The 20,490-nt window shown below is 35.0% G+C and overlaps 2 protein-coding genes across 3 annotated transcripts; both read right to left on the bottom strand.

The window, feature by feature from the left end:
- Window positions 1–1,171: 1,171 nt before the first annotated feature.
- On the bottom strand, window positions 1,172–7,752 carry LOC147485051 (ethylene-responsive transcription factor WRI1-like). Its single transcript, XM_086575037.1, has 7 exons — window positions 7,696–7,752; window positions 5,727–6,324; window positions 5,537–5,616; window positions 5,157–5,245; window positions 4,880–5,004; window positions 4,533–4,609; window positions 1,172–1,973 (listed from the first exon to the last, which is right to left on the bottom strand). Exons 2-7 carry the CDS (start codon window positions 5,936–5,938, stop codon window positions 1,378–1,380), a joined length of 1,179 nt encoding a protein of 392 aa, XP_086431163.1. The 5' UTR covers window positions 5,939–6,324; window positions 7,696–7,752; the 3' UTR covers window positions 1,172–1,377.
- Window positions 7,753–8,341: 589 nt separating this feature from the next.
- Window positions 8,342–17,544, bottom strand: LARP1A (LA RNA-binding protein). 2 transcript variants are annotated; one of them, XR_015203109.1, is made up of 15 exons: window positions 17,385–17,525; window positions 16,919–17,283; window positions 15,579–16,134; window positions 15,018–15,177; window positions 13,829–13,919; window positions 13,609–13,680; window positions 12,802–13,481; window positions 11,936–12,005; window positions 11,404–11,508; window positions 10,963–11,303; window positions 10,641–10,797; window positions 10,475–10,538; window positions 9,861–10,006; window positions 9,538–9,642; window positions 8,342–8,943 (listed from the first exon to the last, which is right to left on the bottom strand). XR_015203109.1 is itself a non-coding variant. In XM_086575036.1 (15 exons), the coding sequence occupies exons 2-15, from the start codon at window positions 17,276–17,278 to the stop codon at window positions 8,688–8,690; spliced, it is 3,150 nt and encodes a 1,049-aa protein (XP_086431162.1). In that variant the 5' UTR covers window positions 17,279–17,283; window positions 17,385–17,544; the 3' UTR covers window positions 8,342–8,687. The 2 variants fall into 2 exon arrangements, 1 of the variants encoding a protein (XP_086431162.1); XM_086575036.1 differs by having other exon boundaries at window positions 10,654–10,797; window positions 17,385–17,544.
- Window positions 17,545–20,490: the final 2,946 nt, after the last annotated feature.

Genomic DNA, 20,490 nt, shown 5'->3' with positions numbered 1-20,490 from the left:
CCCAGGCTTCAAATACCGACATGATCATGCCAGAGATATTTTATGTGATGCATTTTGGAGGGCTGGGGTATAGGTGAAGAAGGAGGCTCCTGTGAATTTTCTCACTGATCCGAATGAGGGGAGATCGACACTTCGGCCTGCGGATGTATTGATCTACAGTTGGTCTGAGGGGAGGCATGCGTGTGTTGATATAACTGGGAATGGATTCTTTGAGGTGGGAGAAGCAGCTAATAGAGCAGCGGTAGGGAAAATTGAGAAACACGAGGAGGCTTGTAGAGCTAACCAAAGATTGTTTCATTCCTTTCGGTTTTGACACCTTTGGTTTCTTGGCACAACAAATCTGTTGAGCTCCTTAAGAGATTGCGAAAGTTATGGATCTGAACGTAATGACAGCTTGGTTCTAACTAACGAATTTGTTTTTAGGAGGATAGGTTTTGCCATTCGAAAGGACTTGCGGCGCAAAGCGGCTTATTGCATTGCTTTGTCCTAATTATTTGTAAAACTTCGTTATCATTATTAATAAAATTTTCACTTCAAAAAAAAAAAACACACACACACACACACACACACACAAATTCAGTAAGGACTTGCGGTGCAACATATTTTGTTGCACGCTTGTCCTAATTATTTGTAAAACTCATTATCAATAAAATTTTCATTTAAAAAAAAACAAAACAAAACAAGATATTTTTTATTTTCAATGTTAATATTTTATTTTCAATGTTAATATTTTATAAGTCTATATAATGTTATATAGACTTATAATATTATAGGAAGTTAACAATTTGTTTTAATAATTTGTTGAATTGTTATAGACTTGTGAACTAGATTATGTAGATATATATAGACATAGTAGTATCAATTAATGGTTTAAGTGCTTAAGTAGTTAATTTCATCAGTCCTTATTAAATTCTTAGTAGTCAACACACTCTTATTTTGTTAATTGAAATAAATGCATATTTTTGTTGATCTTTATTGTTTAGACCTTTTGACAATAAAAAAATAAAAAAATTATATACGGGGTTTTTTTTTTTGGGGTGTGCTCATAATCTCGCACCCGTTGGCTTATAATCCTAGCTCCGTTCCTCGTTAGCTGTTGGCTAAGGTGGCAGTCATGCACCTTAGACAAATCCAAGAAATACAACTTAAAAGGAAAAACAATACTAAGAAATCCAATCAAAGTATCCCTACATAAATAAATTAGTAAGAAAATGCACCATGTGCCTCTTTAAAAGCCAATAAGAGTTTTTTGTGCTAAGCTAAATATCCTATTGAGGGTTTAGATATCCACCTAAAAACCAAACTTAAACCAACTCCAACAAATGTTACTCTCAAATGACCCCCCAAAAAGGGCATATGTTTGCTCACCTGTATCATCTAAGCAGAAATGCTAAAAGGGTAGTGATATGAAATTGAGGTTGTTGTTGCAGTTGATGTTGTTGTTAGTAAAGGAGATATACCCTCGTTGTCCCTATTTTCAAGTAAACCACATTCGGGACCTTGTACCACAATAGTCTCATCTGACTCACCTGACTCATTTAAAAAATCATCCAAATCAAACCCCTTTCCTTGATCATCTTCAAATAAGTAATCGATGTCTTCTTGAAAGCCATTTCCATGAAAGAAATCCATGAAACCACTCGGTTTTGCGAGACTTCCATTGGGAATTGGCAACGGGTTGAACCCATTATCCATGCATAGGCTCCATGGGATGTAGTCCATAGCAGAATCCACAACCATAACAGTAGACTGATTCTCAGATTTGAGGTCTAGATTAGGAATGTGATTAGACGAAACCATCTCTTGCGGCTCACTGATAGAGAGCTCTTGAAGTGGTATTGGTGGCGGTAGCGAGTCGTCCTGTTGTTGCGGATGGTTTATGTAGTCATTTATATCAAAATTTGTTACTGCATTCACTCCCCTGTACTCTATAGCTGCCTTGTCATAAGCTCTCGCCGCTTCTTCTTGAGTTTCTACAATTAGTATTTGAATCAAAAAAGAAAAATAAAATCAACATTGATATTAGGATATGCATGATGTTTTGGCTTGACAAAAGCTATAATTAACGTTTATTTTTAGCAGTTGGGATCATTGGGATCATCACACGACAAAACACAAACGAGTACTGGGGACACTTGCATGTGAGCATTCAAATTCAATGTGATAGAAATATGGAGACACTGATATTCTAGATTATGTAACATCCAACGCACTCCAATCATAGCTAGTAAATTCGTGGACGGCAAAAGTTCGATACGTCAATTATTCGCCTAAGATTCGAAATTTTCAACAATAATACTTTTAAATATTCGGTCCAATAAAACGCTAACGGTAAAAATACGATATACGTGTTTTAAACGGGTATAATACGAATATATTTCTTTAAAATTTGGCTATATATTTTACATTTAAAATTTTGATATATAAGTATATAACGTTTTTATTTTTATTTTTACAATTTTATTCATGAAAAAATAATACAAATGTCATTTTATTCGCCAAACCTTATAATTAAGTGAATAATTCGCGAATTATAAATTATAAGCCCAAACCAATTCGCGAATTAAACCGTATCATTCAAAAATTCGCCGAATTATTCGTTTTATTCGTCAAACCTTATAATTCGCGAATAATTCGTGAATAATTCGGCGAATTACTAGCTATGACTCCAATCCAAATAGTTTTTTAAACAACATTAGCGATAAAATCATCTTTGATATTTTGGCCTCTAAGACTAACTCTCTATACTCTATAGATGTGGTTCCAAAGGTAGAAAAATTGGATGATCCATAGGATTGACTCGTTCCAAAATGGTGGTTACAAATTGTGTAATGGTGTTAATAATGTGATTAGCTGGTCCTATTCGCAAAATTTTAACTTGTTTTTCTTAAACACACGCATTAAAATGTTCTACATTCCAAAGAAATCTAGTTGAAATGGACAGAATTTGATGCATGTATCATGTATATAGTATTGTAGTTGGTTGTTGGCTAAACCATAGTACAAAATATTGCAATACATCTATCAAGATTTCAATAAGAGATATATAAATATTGCGATATGTTTAAATATCTTTTACCTATAAAAAAAACTCCCCAATTTTGCCCTCGCTCATAATCGGATTTTTTGCTTTCCATCAATCGGATTTTTTGCTTTCCAATTTTGCCTTCGCTCATAATTTCTATTTATGATGCTATAATCTGATTTTATTTGTAATTTATTATATTTGATAAAGGTAAATGTGTAAATATAATATTCAAGTCTAACTAGATTGGTCAACAATTGCGGCTGGGCTAGAATTCGATGGGCTTTTTATTACTGGGCTTCGGTTGCAATTTGGTTGGGCTTATTTTGAGTAGGTTTCGGTTGCAATTTTTTTTAAAATCAATCTTACCACATGGACTGGGCTTTTGTTAGGCTTGCTTTCGTGGCTTAATTAATTGGACAACTCTCAATTTCACACTCTTTTAAAATTCAGAAATTATTTCATTTTTTTTTATCCCGACAAATTTAACACATTTAGTCTAAATTAGTGGGTTAGTGGGACCTCTTTACATCTAGAACAACAAATCGGGTTGGGAATTAAAATTTTATGATTGATTCAAATTTAAAATTTGAAATCGGGGTTTTTTTATTAACCCGATTAATTTCAATTTCGGATAGGTAACATAAAATAAATACGAAAAAAAACAGGCGCATCGGTTGCAATTTGGTTAGGCTTATTGGACAACTCTCAATTTCACGCTCATAGAGCGTGCCCAAAATGCTAGTATATATAACTACAAATATCAACGATATCTTGAGATATATGGCGATATTTTGAGATATTTTGTTTAAGTAGCAATTTTGTTTAATAATTAGTTCATTACCATTATATTTCAAATTAATACAAATAATATAATGTAATATATTAAGAAATATCTATAATATTTGTCAATATTTTGAATATATCAATTATATTTGCATATAAAACAATATAAAATATCCCCTAAAGAGAATATATATCTACAATATATATCAACTTATCAAGAAATTAAATATCGATAAATACCCGTATCTCCATATTTTATGCTATGGGCTAAAAAAATATTTATTATGATTTGACCATTTTGACGACCAACTAATTCCATTTCCTTAAAGAAATTATGGAGAAAAGGACAGTCAATGGTCCAAAGCCCAGCCAGTACCACCTCAAAATGTGTCCACGTATGTTGATATAGTAGGCCCCCGAATCAAAATTGGTCAGAGCTTTATGGGTCAGGCCCACAACCCAACACCCACTGATCTAATGACAAGTGTGAATGAAAAGACAAAAAAGAATCTCTCTCTCACGTTTATAATCAAGTCCATGCTTGCATGGCAATAACACGTGTACAGTGCACGTGCTCTACAAAAGTTCACTCATTCACGAGTTGCCTCACGTGCACCAAAGGTCTCCGTTACACACTTACTTACACAAGGAGAAATGACAAAGTAGTATTTGGAAAGTTTATTAAGGAAAATGAACAAAAAAAAATAAGGTATCCACTTACGGTAGGTTCCAAGATATAGATATTTGTTGCCGTAAACACGGCCTATTCTCGCCTCCCAACGTCCATTGTGATGGTGCCTGTCATTAATCCGGCAATGTTGGTTAAAAAATCGCACCCCAAGATTGAGGATTTAAAGATGGTGTCTCACTTAAATGTAACACAAGGGCAGAATGTATAAATGTTCGCCTTATTATTCATATTACACGTAAAAATGTATAAAACGGGTATTAAACGCGAATAGTGAATACCCTCTTGGTCTCTTTGAATCCTGAATAAATGTGGAAATCAATTACAAAAAAAAGAAAATAAAAGAAAAAAAAGAACAATTATTCTAGCTAATTTGTTACCTTGCCACCCCTCGATATTTAGAAATTCCTCTAGAGAAACCACTACTCCTCCTGCGCAGAGAAGCCAGGTACTCTTCCCTCGACATGTTCTGCATCAGCTCAAAGTCCTTAGTGTATGTGTTCATCTGCATTAAATATCACAATAAAGAAGAAATTTTTTTAGCAACAACAGTCCAACATTAATTTTAAGAAAAATCAATAAATTGTGAAAGCTACAAAATAACAAAAACAGTTCCAAATTGGGAAGAATAATTAAAAGTTGTTGAAATGTATATACCGGGAAGTTGAGAGTAGTATCTGTCCCCCAGAATTTTAAAGCAGCCAAGTCATAAGTGTGCGCTGCGGCCTCTTCCTCATCGTAAGCTCCTATATTAGACCCAAAACACATTTTTTTTTTAGTCATTTGATTGATTTAAAAAGAGAGTATAACAGTTGCTATGGGCTATACATTGTTACTTACCCAAATAAACTAATGATCAGCGACAAAAGCGGCAAAGGAACGTTAGATTTGCAGATCACCACGCAAGCAACAACATAAAATAATCAGATCCCAAAAGCACAGAGTATCCGTATGTAAAAAAGAACTGTCTATGTTAAAAAACAATGAAATTAAAAGACCAAAATCTTTGTCCTGATTTCTGTAATTATATATATCACCTTGTTTCCCTTTTTTCTTTTTAGAATTAACAGAGTTCTTGTCCCATAAGTGAGCTTCAAACCTTCCAGTCCATCTATGCCTGGTCATCATTTTTATAAACATGCAAGAATATTTAACACATAACCATCTCATAAAAAGACTAGATTCAACAAAAAAAACTGACAAAAATGAAGTGTTGGACATGCTCACCTAGTGACTCCTCTGTACATAGAACTTCTCTTGGCATTAGTAGTACTATCATTCCCTTGTGTTTCTTTCCCAGGATTCACAGTTTTTCTAGCTCTTTTCACTCTGGGTTTAGATTCTTCAGAAGTTAAAGGTGGTGGAGATGGTAAAGAAAGAGAGGGAATTTGCTCATTTGAGGCAGTTGAAGAGCAAGAAGAAGAAGGTGACTTCTTCATTTGTTTTTGTTGGGGTTAAAGAGAGGAGAGAGAGAGAGTTTGTAGTGTGTTTTTTGGGGGTGTATAATAATGTGGGGATGGCTGCCTACTTTTCTCACCTTTTAGCTATTTTTGGTTACCTAAAGTTGGTTTACCAAAGAAGAAATGCTGTATAGAAAGAAGGAGGAGCAAGAGAGGGATTTATATTGAGATTTCTTTTGAGGTAGAGTGTTGGGTTAAAGAATGGTTAACATTTTGGTGGGGTTAATTAACTATGGTATATACAACTGCCCCAACACTTGGCTAAATGTGTAGACATGCTCCCAATGAGATTTCTGCTCTACACTGCCCTCCCTGGTTTGGGAATCTAAGGTCTAAACTCCAGACCCCCTCTACCCTTCCTCTCTCTCTGCACCATATTTAAATTAACTTCAAAATTGACAATAAATAATTTTCTGATTTAATTGCAATTAGAGAAATATAGCCAAAAATAAATTACAACTAGATCATACAATAATACACTTTTTAGTAGAGAATTTCATGAGATAATACAATAACAAAAGGAAATTCCACCAACCTTAACTTTAGAGAAAAACTTTAATTTGTGGGAAGAAAGGGAAATTTCAAGAGAATATACATATCTTTTTGTCAATTTGTTTGTTATTTTTTTTTAATTACTAATTAATATTATTGAACGGTCAATGTAGCCATATATATACTTTGTAATTAAGATAATTTTTTGGTCCACATATTTGTCAGTTTATACATAAACCGCACACAGTAATCCGCATGTAATATATAGAAAAGATGGATAGTATTGATAATATGCTGCATTTGTTTTGATTGCCAACCGTTATAGAATATATGCATCATTAATAAAAAGAGACAAGAGACCATAGTATTATTGAAAATTGAGTTGGTCTAGAATTTTTTTTTTGTCTAAATCAAAAGTAATATCTATCAAATTATTATGGAAAATAGATACGAGAGTTTTGCTTAATAGGTATTGGTTGAATAAAACAACTACAACTAAAAGAGTTGAAGTGGCAAATGAGGTATTTTAAAAAGTAATATTTATAATTGATCGAATGCAAAAACTAAACATGATAGAAGATGTTAGGATCTTGGTTAAGTGATTAAATTTTTGCTCCTTAACAAGTCGAGATTTTGAGGTATTTTGTTGTGTTCTCTAGTGGTATCAGAGCCAGCTCCACGTCAAAAGTGTGAACCTTGAAAAGTGAGAGCGTCAATAGAATGGACCGACGAGGATGTCAACTCTAAATGTGTATTAGAATGTTAAGATATGATTATTGTGAACTAATTAGTTTTCCACTCTTAGATACCTCAAGTTTTTTAAGTAGACGGACTGCGGTTACTTAACACAAGAACTATAATCAAACCAAATATATATTTGGTTCAAGACTAGAAGAAAAATCTACCGATTTAGCTCATACCTTATAACATAACTATCTTTTAGCTTTAGAATAATAAGTTATACAGTCAGTATAACCTTAAATATGGCACAAATAAACCAAATATCAAACGAAATCTATAACTTTCATAAAGATTGCAGTCCACAAATATTACCCAATCCAAACAATTTAATTCCATTAACCTATCCCATGTCTTATTACTTCTACATTATTCCACAATAGGCCGGAATATAAATCTCAAACATATGAATGATTTATGTTGATATCTAAACAAAAATGTATTCTGAGTTTACAGGAATTGCACGATGATGTAAAGCAAATCAAAAAGGTAAAAGGAGGTGTTACCAAAATTAAAATTACTCCATTGGGTTGCTATGAGCTTCTCAGAATAGGTACCGCCATGCAACGTACGTAGTTATGGGCAAGCACAATGAAAGGATACATTTTGCTATTTGGAGGGAAATGGTTATGCTTCCAGTTGACTAGCACTCAAGTAGGTAATTTGTTTTGCCTATATTTTTGGGGTGATCTCACAGATATATGTCAACATACTTATGCCACTTCTACCAGTGGACTACACAAAGAAATATGGAGGCCGACAAGAAAAGTTACTTGAAGAACGTTGGAGATGAAAATTTTCCACTTTCTGATTGTTTCTTTTAGTCAATAATTAAGTTTCAAACCAAAATTCTTAGTGTTAAGTGTTTAGTGATTTCTTAATTCTTTAAACCCCTACACTTTTGGAGTTAAACTTGCCAGCCATTCAAACGTGTATCTGACTATGTGAAAATATGAGATGTCAATCTCTCTCAATATGTTACAGACATTATTAATACAGCAAAAAGCTTTCGAAATCCCTATGCTTGCTTCCAACAATTGAGGCAACTAACGGTGGCATGCTAAATCGTTACCGACACTTGCATTACTCAAATAGAAAGAATTAAAATAGAAATGAAGATTAAAAGAATGAAAAAATTTGACAACAGTAACGTTCAGAAAATGCCTACTGTTTATATCAGAAAGCATCCAAAAGGAGGACATCTACCAGTTTCTTATTGGTCTATTTCCACATTCAGATCCATCTATTATTTCCTTTTCTTTTCATTTTTTTTTTTTTTTTTTTTTTTTTTTTTTTTGGCATTTTTGGTTTATGTACAAAATCCGAGAAGAGAAAAAAATGACCACCTCTCTCAGCTCAAAGAGAGCTTCAAAAATCTGCACAAAATTTTCCAATCGCTCTAGAGAAGTAACAAAAATTGGCTAGGGCAGTGCAGATTTCGTGCACGCAGAAGTTGTCCACATCAAAACATAATCAACTGACTTGTAGACAGCATTTGTCAGTGGGACTCCAGCTCTCTCGCCAAGTTGGACTTGTTTCTGGCCTGCCCTAGAAATGGCATTTCCCTATTCCCACCAGCTGCAGGAACAACACCGCTCGAGCTGCTACTAGTATCTTTTGCTGCCTTCTCCTTTGCCCGAAAATCCTCAATGCACCGGAATTCTTCTCTCAGCAACCTCTCTAACTCCAGATGCTTTTTTAGACTCTTAGACGATGCTTTCTTCTCACGTGCCTCCCGAAAATGGTGGAAAGCCCTGTCACAAAAGCAAAAGTAACTAAAAGGAATAAAAGATAACCACTACCAACATAAACTCTCGTCCCTTCCCCACCTTTCATCAGATCAGCTGGCGTTATGCCAGATTGCTACAGTACATTAGTAGAAGCAACTCAAAAGTCAAGACCATGCATTTAGAGGAAACACCCAAGTAGCTATGCTTAAGGTGTTAGACTAAAAGCATTGATGCAAATTTTCAGTAACATGGTAGCATTCAAAGAGACAAAAGTCACAGAACCCAACTCAACCAAGGTACAACTTACAAAAGCTTGGGGAAAGGGAATGTTCGAATGGTTACTATTAACATAAGCACCGTGGAATGTCAATTAGAAAACTGATATTAGGCTAAATTAGTGATCATTCCACGAAAGAGAAATTCTGTCTTTATTTCCCCTCCTCAATATAAACTGGTGACTTAAAGCAGAGAAAAGGAAAAGCAGTTAAGAGAGATACTGAGATAGTATACCAAAACCTTACATCACTTTTTCAGAAAATGAAGGTATAAATAACATCAAATATACCATTATCAATAACAATAATAAAAATAAAAGACAGTCTGGTGAAAAAGAGTTACCAGTATTTCTCAAGGCCATAAAGGTTGCCTTTCTTGTAAAATTCGAGGGTGATTTGTTCAAAATCCTCATAAACATCCTCTCTGAAATGTCTCTCCAGCCCATAACTACAAGAAACAAGAACAAGAATGACAATTATAGTATCATGGAAGAAATCACAAAACTGAACGGAAATCAATATTTCCTCCTTTTTGCCCTCGAAATGGCTTGTTCCATCCTGTATATTCCCCCACTTAACTATATTCTCAACCTCTAAAGAGGAAAAGATGCAGATAAAACTAAGTCTCGTTTTAAGCAGATCTTGGATATGACTGACAAAAACTACCTGTAAAACCTGAAGAGGCATTCTAGTCCATAATTGTACTTAGAAGCCGCATCTTCCAGTGCTAACTTCCGAAACTCATCATACATGGGCCGCATAAACTCCTCTCTCAGAAAAAAGGACCAAAACCGGTACAATGTATTCATTTCCTGTACATTAACAACAAAAGGGACATGAAACAATAAAAATTAAACCAACTGTGCAATTTGACATTTTATTGACAAATGTCAACTTCAATTGAAGTATTTCAACCCAAAACATGCATCCAACAAGAAATACTCTTTTGACACAATACCGATACACAAGTTAATAACAGGAAGAAGTGTAAACTTTTCATGCTTTCTCTTTTTGAGTGCAGCGAAAAAAAATCCTAATCATGCTGAGATCTTCCTATTTGCTAACTAAAAAAGATGTAACGGGATATGAGTTATAAAAATGAAAATAGACCCTAACAACCGATATTTCCAGTGCAGGACTCTTCAGACAAAGGAGAAGTGTTAAGACTGCCTTACAAAAGATAAACTAAATCAAACTGTCTGAGTCCTTGAAGATCCCTTAGGATCAAGGGATCTTCTGAATTAAGGAGATAACCGACAAATTTCAAAATAAAGACCAACCTCGCTGCAACCAATTCCCAACCTCTTTCTGTCACTCAAGCAACGCTTATGATACTTCACGTACCTACAAAAAAGCAAGTGCACATGACACAAACATCATACAACTAGAATCAAATGTGCGATATATCTGAAAATTTCTCTATATCGTCAAAAGTGAATGACGAACCAATGTCCCTTACTTCTGCTGCTTAAAGCCATTTTCTTCCAGAAGCTGATGACTTGGATGTTGAAATGGCGGGAAAGGCTTTGGCATAGACCCCACCGGCGGACTACTCCCAGATGGGATCCCATGAGGTGAAGCGCTCAATTTTGAGGACCCAGGACTGTGAGACATAGGAACCATCACTATTCAAACAAATCCCGTCGAATACTTGACCAAAAAAAGATAACCAAGAAACACAGACAGATACTTGTCTAGTCGTGCGATTCAGCCAAAATGGATGGATCCACAGGACCGTAACAGATATCATGTGAAAACCCAAACTTACCCATAACTATCTGGTGGAGTTGACCCAAAAAAAAAGCCAACTGAGTTGCTGGGAGGACTTTCTGACACTGTGTTACCATGAAGGTTCCGAACACTGCCAGGGTTTCTATTATTGCTAGAGAACAGCCTCTGCTTATGGGATGGCTGTTGCTTGTTAGCACCTTTGTTCTGCCTCCTCCTTGAGTTCACGTGCCCATTTTCTTCTAAAACATTGTTTCCAGGACTCACAATGACCTTTGGATTAGGAAATCCATTTGCCTGGCTGGGAGATCTAGAATACCTATCTCTCATCCCTAAACCATTATTAGCCCTTGGATTATTAAACCGCTTAGCTTTTAGTTCCTGCCAAGAGTGGTCATATTTTTTTAAAAAAATCAAGGGGATGGCTCCAATAAACATTCAACTTATTGAAAAACAATAACATAACAATGTGCCCGTCAACCTGCTCATAGAAGTAAAGTCCATCATTGATTGCAGAAGCAAGTTCCTTTGAAAGAGTATCAGATTCTGTCGCACTACTTCTATCACTTTTGACAGCTTGAGGATCCTGTGTGGCAGAAAACACAAAGCTTTAAAGAAGAACCGTAAGATCTGCTAGATTTTAAAAGCTAAGAAAGGATAAAACTAAAATATGTATCTGCATTCAAAAACGGGCACAAAACCTGGAAAACATGCCATGCACTTCAGTTTGGTTTAGAAGAATACATTGCAAGCAATGAAACCATTTGCACTATTATCTTTACACAAGCTTAACATATACTACAGTTATTAGTACAGTCCAGAGAGATTCGCTGCCAGAACGTAAAAAACCATTCTAAACTTGGAATTATATGAATGATGTGATAGCAATTGCCAACCAGAGAACAAAAAACTGGGCATACATAGAATACGGACATTAATCATTTGATCAGTAACAAGCCATCAGGAACAGTTCAATTCTCCTCAGCAAACAGTAAACAGGTTGACAGTCTTACCTGTGTGACAATCATAAGCTTCTGTACAGCACGATCACTGCCATCCATTTCGTCGTCTTCATCTTCAATCCTATGTACGACAAGGCCATTTGGAAGATGCACAGAAATAATCAGCCAAATATATCAGAAGTTAAGAAAATTACAGAAAAAGTAATGCAGAGATTTAGCATAAAACCAATCCATTTACAAGGACATTCTAAGAACCAAATCAAGGACAAACCTAAATCAAATAAATATTATATAATTTTTTTTTTTTAAAAAAAAGATAGATCCACTAAAAACTCGGGGAAAAAATACTATTAAAAAAAGGAGAAATATGAAAGATAATAATTAAACACAAGAACAAAAACACCAAAACCAACAAATTTATTCAGTTTTCTAAACAGAACCAGAAAGAAGTTCTGACAATGTAGACAGAACAGAACAAAAATTTTGATTTGAGGGAGGGAGAGAGAATAGAGTCAGAATTGTCTAAAATAGCCTCCTTAACTTTATATATGGTCATATCATACACAGACATATCAAGGACACAAGTACATCCAGTACGATACATCTAACTCTAGCAATCTATGTTCCCAGGAGCACGCGAGGTGCTAGTCTTCCCAACTAGCGCCTTTTCCAACAATAATAATTTTCACTAAAGTTGGCGCCTTTGACAGCATAGCAAGCAGTATTCCCAACTACAACTTGCAAATAATGCAAATATGTACGCTCATATACTTGGAAGATATAAAAATCTCATTTCACAAGGATATAAAAGGCAAAAAGAGAATGGATACGCCTACATCATCAAATGACTTGATGATCTTAATAAGAAAGCAAATAGAATAAGGTACTACATGAGAAAGAGGAAGCAACACATATACCTTCTATGATCTTTCCTGATTGTCGGTTGCTCCAGTTCCATCTCTTCATCAAGCATGAAAGTGTTCTGATCTCCTGTAAATCCTGAATACTCGCTAGCAAAATCATTTGACAAGCCACCCCGCTTATTTGACAAGATAACCCGCTTCTGCACAGGGATCAAACTTTCACATTCACGCTCAACAAGATTCACAGGTTTGATAGTTCCTTCGGCAGAATCAGAGCTATTAAAGCAATTGCTACCAGTACCCTCCATGCCAAAGCCAATGGTTGCACCATTTTCTGATTTAAAGCTCAGAGCGGTCTCAAGTTGTGAAAATTTAATTTCTAAACTTGATTCAGAATTAGTAATCATGCTTACGTCCCTAGGTTGTCTATCACAGCCCTCAGCATCAGTCAGTAGATTCCTCTTGTTGGTTCCTGAACTAATCTTGGGAACTATATTTGGAAAAAATTTGCTTGAGAGCGAATCTTCATGCATACTTTTATTATCCAAAAGAGATTCCATGGGATACTCTGAGATGCCATCTGTATCTCTTGCATTGCATTCACTATTTTCAACAGTAATAGTTGACTTCTCATCCTCTTGCGCCAGTGGCGACTGAGATTTTGATAAAGAGATATTTGGTCCAGACGCCATAATCCACTTTGACCAATCATCACGTTTCCGTATTTTATTACCCTGTCAAATTATCAGTCAATCCAAACAAAAGAAAGGCAAACATTAGCTATATGAAATATTTGAAATTTAAACTGTTTCACATAAAGATACAATCACAAAAACTTGAAATCAGAAATTGATTTCTAACCTGAACCTCTACCACACTTGAGCCGTGCAATGCGTCCAGAATAAAAGGTATATCTGTGGTCATTCTCTTGACCTGCCACATACATATTTAACATCAGTTTAGCCTTGTAACCGAAAGTACTTCAGACTTACATAAGCCGAGATGACTTTTTCCTTTCCACCCGCTCTACTAAAAATCCTAATACAACAAAAAATATGGTGTCGAGCGTAGTAAATTTTACCCTGTTGAAGTCAGCTATTTTGGAAATTGCAACCCATCCTTGGTCATCCATTAAAGAGAGCAAGTGGTGGTCCTTCTGCAAATTTTCATTACTACAAACAAAGAGATGATAAGCACAAGTGAAGAAGGAACAGTCTGCAAATCAATGATCTCCACATTCATAACTAAATTGATAGGCAAGTCTAGAATCTTCATTCATGGAAAAAGCATTTTAACCTTGATGTGGTTAGAATATGGTGGCATGTCTAAGCACAGATAAATAAATAGTAAGGGATCAATTGTTTAGTGCAGTTAGATATTTTACGCTATGAGCTGCGATATCAGCATGCCTCAGACATTAATCACGCGCTTATCAGTAAACAATTTCATGTTGCTAAGTTAATATAGGAGGGAGATTCTAAAAGGCATGCTAGGGGTATGATAAAATAAACAATAAAAGAATGTGCAAAACATATTTAGTTGGAAGAAACTATAACCACGAGGCAAAGAAATAATCAGTTGGACTTTTTAGACTTTCCAAAATTCTAACACCAGAACCTTTTGCGTAAAAGTTTATTGTCAGGTCTTTATTTTTTTCTTTTGGTTAAGCAACAAACCCAATATTTTTAAAAAACAATGGCCACTATTTTTAGATGAGGCCACTGATGACCACTTAATTTTTAACATAATATATATGGTATGTGTGTGTTAGGCACGCCAGTATGAGCCGAAATTCCAAAACAAACCTACATGTGCCAAAGATTGTTTGCATGCAAGAATATGATAAAGATGTGTCTATACGGGTAAGTAAGAAATATTGATAGGAAAAGAGGGTTTATTGAGTACATCACCTTTGCTTAATGTAACATTATTGAATGTGCCAAAGTTTATTTAAACTATTGAATTTGACAAAGAGTGATAAACACAAGCAATTGCTACTTTGCATACATAAGAAGTTAAGAACACATAACACAAGTATGTATAGACCACGTTAACAATTACTGTTCTAATGCGAGGAGCTATGAAGGATAAGTTATTGGAGGCTATGTCTATAGGCATAGTTCAATGATTTCTCAGTAAAGCTCAGTTGTTGTTGTAGAACTAATCACTTTTTCATTCCATTTTGTAACTCTAATTATTAACTTGCCAAACCCAAACACAAATTAAATCAAATAAAAGAACAAGAACACAGCAATTATACTAACACTCACCTGAAATAATACTCAATCTGTTTTACTACGTTAGCGCTCAATAATAGCACCTCCGAGGGTGGCGGTATGGGTAAACCAGGATGCGGAGGATGTGGGAAAAAACGGGGACCCCTTATGGAATCTGGATATCCAGCAGGAAAATAGTACATAGAACCTGGACCTGTATTACATATGCAAATGAATATAAATATACAATAATAACAATTATCTCAATGACAATAACTACAAATCCAAAATAAAGACAATAAAATAAATCTAAGTTACATTGACACGGATACATGTGTCTGTATCCGACACGGAAAAATACCAAAAATTAAGTATATCATGTACAATATGTGTGTGTCCATGTAACATAGAAATAAATAGAAAGTGCCCGCAGATTAAAGGAAAACTTTGAGATTATGATGCCTATGACTGAAGTTTCTATACCCCCTTCATTGAGCATGCTATTAAGATTAGGGGGGAGGCATGGAGTATTGTTACTAAGAAAATTAAGTAAATCAAATGCAACAGACAAAAAAAGGAGCAATAGCATGATGTGGTACTAGATCAAAGATATACCAGGAAAACTTGGTCCATTCATGAATCCCGGTGCTGGACCAAAAAATGGAGGGGGCCTTACAAAAGCCCTTGGCACACTGACATTGTCTGTAGGATTATTTGCTTGCTGGTGACGCCATGCTTGATTAAACCGGACACCTGGTTCTTGAACGTCATATCGCCGATTTGCAATATTGTTAGCATATACATTGGGATCTCCTCGTAATGGAGGCTGAAAGCCTCTACTTGAATCAACACCTCCGCCATGACCAGGTGCAACAAAAGCTTGTATTGGGGCTTCGCATCCAGATTTTACCATATGGGGGTCTAAATTTGGAAGGGGCACAGGAAAAGGCCGGTATGGATATTCACGGATAGGAATATGAGGTGCAGGCACAACAGTAGGAAAAACAGGTGGTATTGGTGGTTGTTGAAAAGCTATTGGTACAGGAAAAGGTGGCACATTATTTGGAGGATGATTACGCTTAAAACCTTGTTTCTGATGATGTAATGAGGGATGTTTCTGCGCAGGATTAGTGCTTCCTAACCCATTATGTTTTCGTGTCCCAACTGGTCCCTGGAAAAAAAAATTATGGAATCAGTGAGCATCCAATTACCAGATCGCAGTAATACAATTATATGGCTTAGTTCTAAAAGGAATAAACATGTTAAACAACCCAAAAGCAACTCCAGCTCTGCAATCAGCTCTGTCCTGGACACTTTTAACCTCCCACTGTATGTGCATTCGTGCAATAACGAGTAATCAAACCCTGATAGGCTGGCATATCTGATTACCAATAAGGGGAAAAAGTTGGCTCAACTGAAAGAGCCAGCCACTTTCACTATATATCATAAACTTTGACTAAAACTTCATCATAAGCATTTGATTTCTTACTATATATCACATCAAGTCTAACAATTTCATAGGGAAATGGTGTTCAAACATACCTTATTTTTATAGTAAGTACATTTGGTACGACAAGACAACCGAACTAATTCTCCCCAAACCTGTTATAGTTGGAAACATAGTTGCTAGTAACCCAATTTTTAGCAAGTTGGATGGTTCAATTAACTTTAAACTCAAAAGGCTAATTGAAATACATTCAATGTCACTCAAAGGTGAAAATGTAATTTTCATCTCAGAGGAATAGGTAAACACTTTGACAAAAAACAAAACGAATTTCTTTTTCTTTTCATTTTTTTTTTCATTTCCAAGTTATTATTATTTGAAACTGATCAAGCTCAAAACATTATTTGGTTTAGCCTCCCAGTTACTCTAATCTTTAACAATTAATCAGTAATACTATATACATACTCGATTCAATATAAATCCAAGGTAATACATTAAACCTCAAACAAACCTGAGAATGAGTATACGCTGGCTTTAGCGGCTTCTCCGCCACTTTAATAACAGGAGCAGGAGCTGGAGCAGCACCAGCGAAATCCAGATTCTTTGTCATCGGTCTTGCTTCCGCAAGAGCAGGCCAAGATTCTGCTCCCATAACAGCTCCTTTCCCATCACCAGCCGGTTTCTTCCACGGCGACATCGGAGCAGAAACAACACTCATATCCTTCTGATCACCATTACTATTTATAATATTATTATCACCACCACTCACTTCAACAACTACCATGTTGTTTTTTCTACTATCTTTACCTAAAGATTGAACTTTTACAGAATCTTCACTCACTATCGACGCAATGGAAGTAGAACCCATCATATAAACTTCAAAATTTAAAAAAAATTAAAAAAAAATTAAATTATTAAATTGATTAATAAAAAATGAATAAATTGAGAAATTGATAATGATTACATGCATTGCTTACCTCATGTAATGAATTCATAGCTTCAATTTGGGATTTGATGGGATTGGAAAAAAATGAGGATTGGGGGATTTAGGGTTTTGAGAGTAGGAGAGAGAAAATGAGGAAGTGTGAGCGGGATTTAGGGTTTTATGAGAGTGACAGTTGCTAACAACTGTTCCCTAAAAAAAAACAGAGGGGGAACAACATGTGCTTAGGGTGCTCCTTTTATATTAACCCCTCTTGAGTCAATGTACCCCCCCCCAAAGTATGTAGCTAATGTAGAATACTTGTGTACAAAAAGTAGTCCATTATGAATTTTGGAGAAAAATATAGTGAAGAAGAAAATAATTAATCCAGCTGAAATAATAATATGTGTTTCAATATTGTTAGTCGCATTAATGAATTTATTATTAAGTATCAATGCGTAAAATACGATGACGGTTTGAGCGATAAAACTATTAATTACTTTATTTGTATTTTCGATTCTTATATATTCTTGCTATATTTTTTTATATACTATATACTAGTTTGTAGACCCGGTTCTTTTGAAAACATTTAGATTTTTTTTTCTAACCCGTTGACTATCGTTTTAGTCGATAACCCGTTTTAATTTTTTAACAAATTGTTTTAAATTAAGTTTTAAAAACCCGTTTTTCAATTGGAAAATAGATTTTGTTTTAATAGGATAAAAACTTTAATTAGTTTATAATTTGTTTTAATAGGATAAAATTCCTAATTTTTTTTCAAATAGAAAAAAATCCTCGTTTTAAATGTGGAATTTTAATAGAGTTTTTAAAAAAATAAATACTTGTGGGAGCTTTAATATTAAAAAATATAGATAGATATCTAATTTTTTTTGGATAATTTTAGTCATGTTATATACACAACATCTAGTTCCTTATATTATTCTTCATTTTTTTCCCAAGTTCCAATTTATTTTGTATTTACAAACATCCTCCTACATAGTACATACTAGTTTTTCTTATGCAATTGTGAGAAAGATGATAGACGGAGACTTTTCCACTTGTCTTGTTAACATTCCATGGTGATGAACCCCTTATATAGGCTACATCAAAAGTAGGGGTGAGTGAGTGACCCTCATAAGTTTTGACTAAATTATGATGAGCCCACAGAACGGACGGATTGGAAATTATACTAAGTATTCAAAGTCTACTGCATTTTTGGTGTGAACCAATAACAAGCTCGTCGTTCAAAAGTTGGTCCCTGTCCACCTCCACTAGATGTCTAGATAGGATTACTGCCTTTCTAAGAAGGAACGCGGAAAATGTAGTGTAATCCCTCACTTAAATCCAAGATCGGAAAGCCAGTTTTGTTGACAAGTTTTAGTCTATTGGTTCAAGGTCTAGTAGGCCTTACTTAAACAACATCATCCTTTCCACACTGAATATGCTCATTTGGAGATGAAAATATGAAATACAGTAGTTTTTTTAACCAATTACTAACTCTTCCAACATGTATCCATTGATTTTATCTTCCTTCTCAAGAACTTTTCACTTGAGATGTAATGACTGACATTTCTCTATACCTGCTTTAAAGCGTCCAATATCATGTATATTTGGAGGCGGCCAACACATAGTTAGATCATCTCGCTGAGCTATTCATTGTTTTAATTTAAAATGTTCCACATATAAATTTTACTTTTATGTAACATGCACATCATGTAAACATGGTGTACGATGGCTTGTCTTCGGTGGGCTTTGCCAGTGGTAACTACGCAAGTCTAAACACAATATATGCCACCATCCTGAAAATGGTTGAGGTTTGATGCGATGTGTTGTAGTTTTTTGTTAGAAGTAATAAATAAGATAATGTCAGGCCCGACACAGATAATAAAAGCAATATAGTTGAGTACCAGCCCACCATCTACAAAATCACATCACAATTCTCAAACGAGTGAATCAAAGCTTCCACTCATTAGATAATGCATATTACTTGCATTTGATATCTCATTACCATGCATATTACTTGCATTAGATAACTGACATTGTCACGAACTGTAGCAAATTTAACATGGCTAGATAAACGATAAGCAATGCAAATTTCTGGTTCAAATCTGATTTTTAGAAAAAAAAATAGGTGGTGTTAACCATCTTTGAACAGAGGCTAAATAAAATAAGCTAATATCTGTTATTCTGACAGTTTTAGTTTTCTATTTACCACTGTTAAAAACTGAAAAGGGAAATACCCTTCAGGAATAACTTTTACCATCCATATCACTAGCTAAAGAGGGGCCAGGACAACGGCGTTCTCAAAACGTAGTCACAATAGGTCTCCGATTACATGGCTCAAATGAAAAGGTTAGCAACAAAATCATTTGTATGAACCCCATGCCATGTTTGAAGGGTATGCGTCTGTCGCACATCATTCAAACAGTAAACGTGTGAAACCACGAAGCAATCCAAAGTCAACCAAGCCTCAAACCTTCATCACATGGAGATCCGGCCTAGCCACATAGGGCGAAGATCACATGACTAAATCCACACCTTCACACAATCTCCTCTTCAGCCCTAATGATACTGAGTCACCACAAGCATGCTAAGAGAGTAGATTTCATGAATTTACTTCAAGAAAGTGACCACCAATTGTAAGAATATACCAATTCACATATGACAAACCTTTTGAAGACTCTCTAGTCGGACGCAATCACGCAACCAAGTTAAAGTTTTTTTTCTGGCGTTCCTTTTCAACTAGTTGTGGCAATTAACTAGACTATTTTTCAGGAAACTATACAGAAAAAACTGTTTGAAAATAAACTTTGCTTCCATGAGCAAAGACACACTCTTTGTTCCAAGATGACAACAATTCAGTTAGTTTGGCAACAGTAACTCAGTTGGGCAATCAAGTAAGAAGTGGTAAAATTTCAAAAATAAATTAAAAAAAAAAAACAATCTTTTGGAAACATTGTTTTCTGCAACCACGACTACTCAGTGCAAAACACCATTAAAAACCAAATCAGAAACATTTTATAAAGCTTCTTAAAAGAATGTGACCGAGGTGTATATATAACCGCACGTAATTTGGCAATGAACATGTCTGCTCGCACCTCTTCAAACCTGCCTGCAGTAACGCACACACATAGAAACTAAAGGAAACGTGTCAAATCACA

This window comes from Coptis chinensis, chromosome 7 (genome assembly GCF_015680905.1).
Source record: "Coptis chinensis isolate HL-2020 chromosome 7, ASM1568090v1, whole genome shotgun sequence".
In the NCBI taxonomy this organism is placed as follows: Eukaryota; Viridiplantae; Streptophyta; class Magnoliopsida; order Ranunculales; family Ranunculaceae; genus Coptis; species Coptis chinensis.
The sequence above is the reverse complement of the archived record's forward strand: the minus strand, read 5'-3'. Positions and strand labels throughout refer to the sequence as shown.

Coding starts and splice junctions, on each gene's coding strand:
- LOC147485051 (XM_086575037.1), bottom strand. CDS start 5,938: ATGAAGAAGTCACCTTCTTCTTCTTGCTCTTCAACTGCCTCAAATGAG. Junction 5,246..5,536: donor AAAGAAAAAAGGGAAACAAG/GTGATATATATA, acceptor GGTCTAATATAG/GAGCTTACGATGAGGAAGAG. Junction 4,610..4,879: donor AAATATCGAGGGGTGGCAAG/GTAACAAATTAG, acceptor GATTAATGACAG/GCACCATCACAATGGACGTT.
- LARP1A (XM_086575036.1), bottom strand. CDS start 17,278: ATGATGGGTTCTACTTCCATTGCGTCGATAGTGAGTGAAGATTCTGTA. Junction 12,006..12,801: donor ATCAGGAAAGATCATAGAAG/GTATATGTGTTG, acceptor TGTCGTACATAG/GATTGAAGATGAAGACGACG. Junction 8,944..9,537: donor TATGGCCTTGAGAAATACTG/GTAACTCTTTTT, acceptor CTTTTGTGACAG/GGCTTTCCACCATTTTCGGG.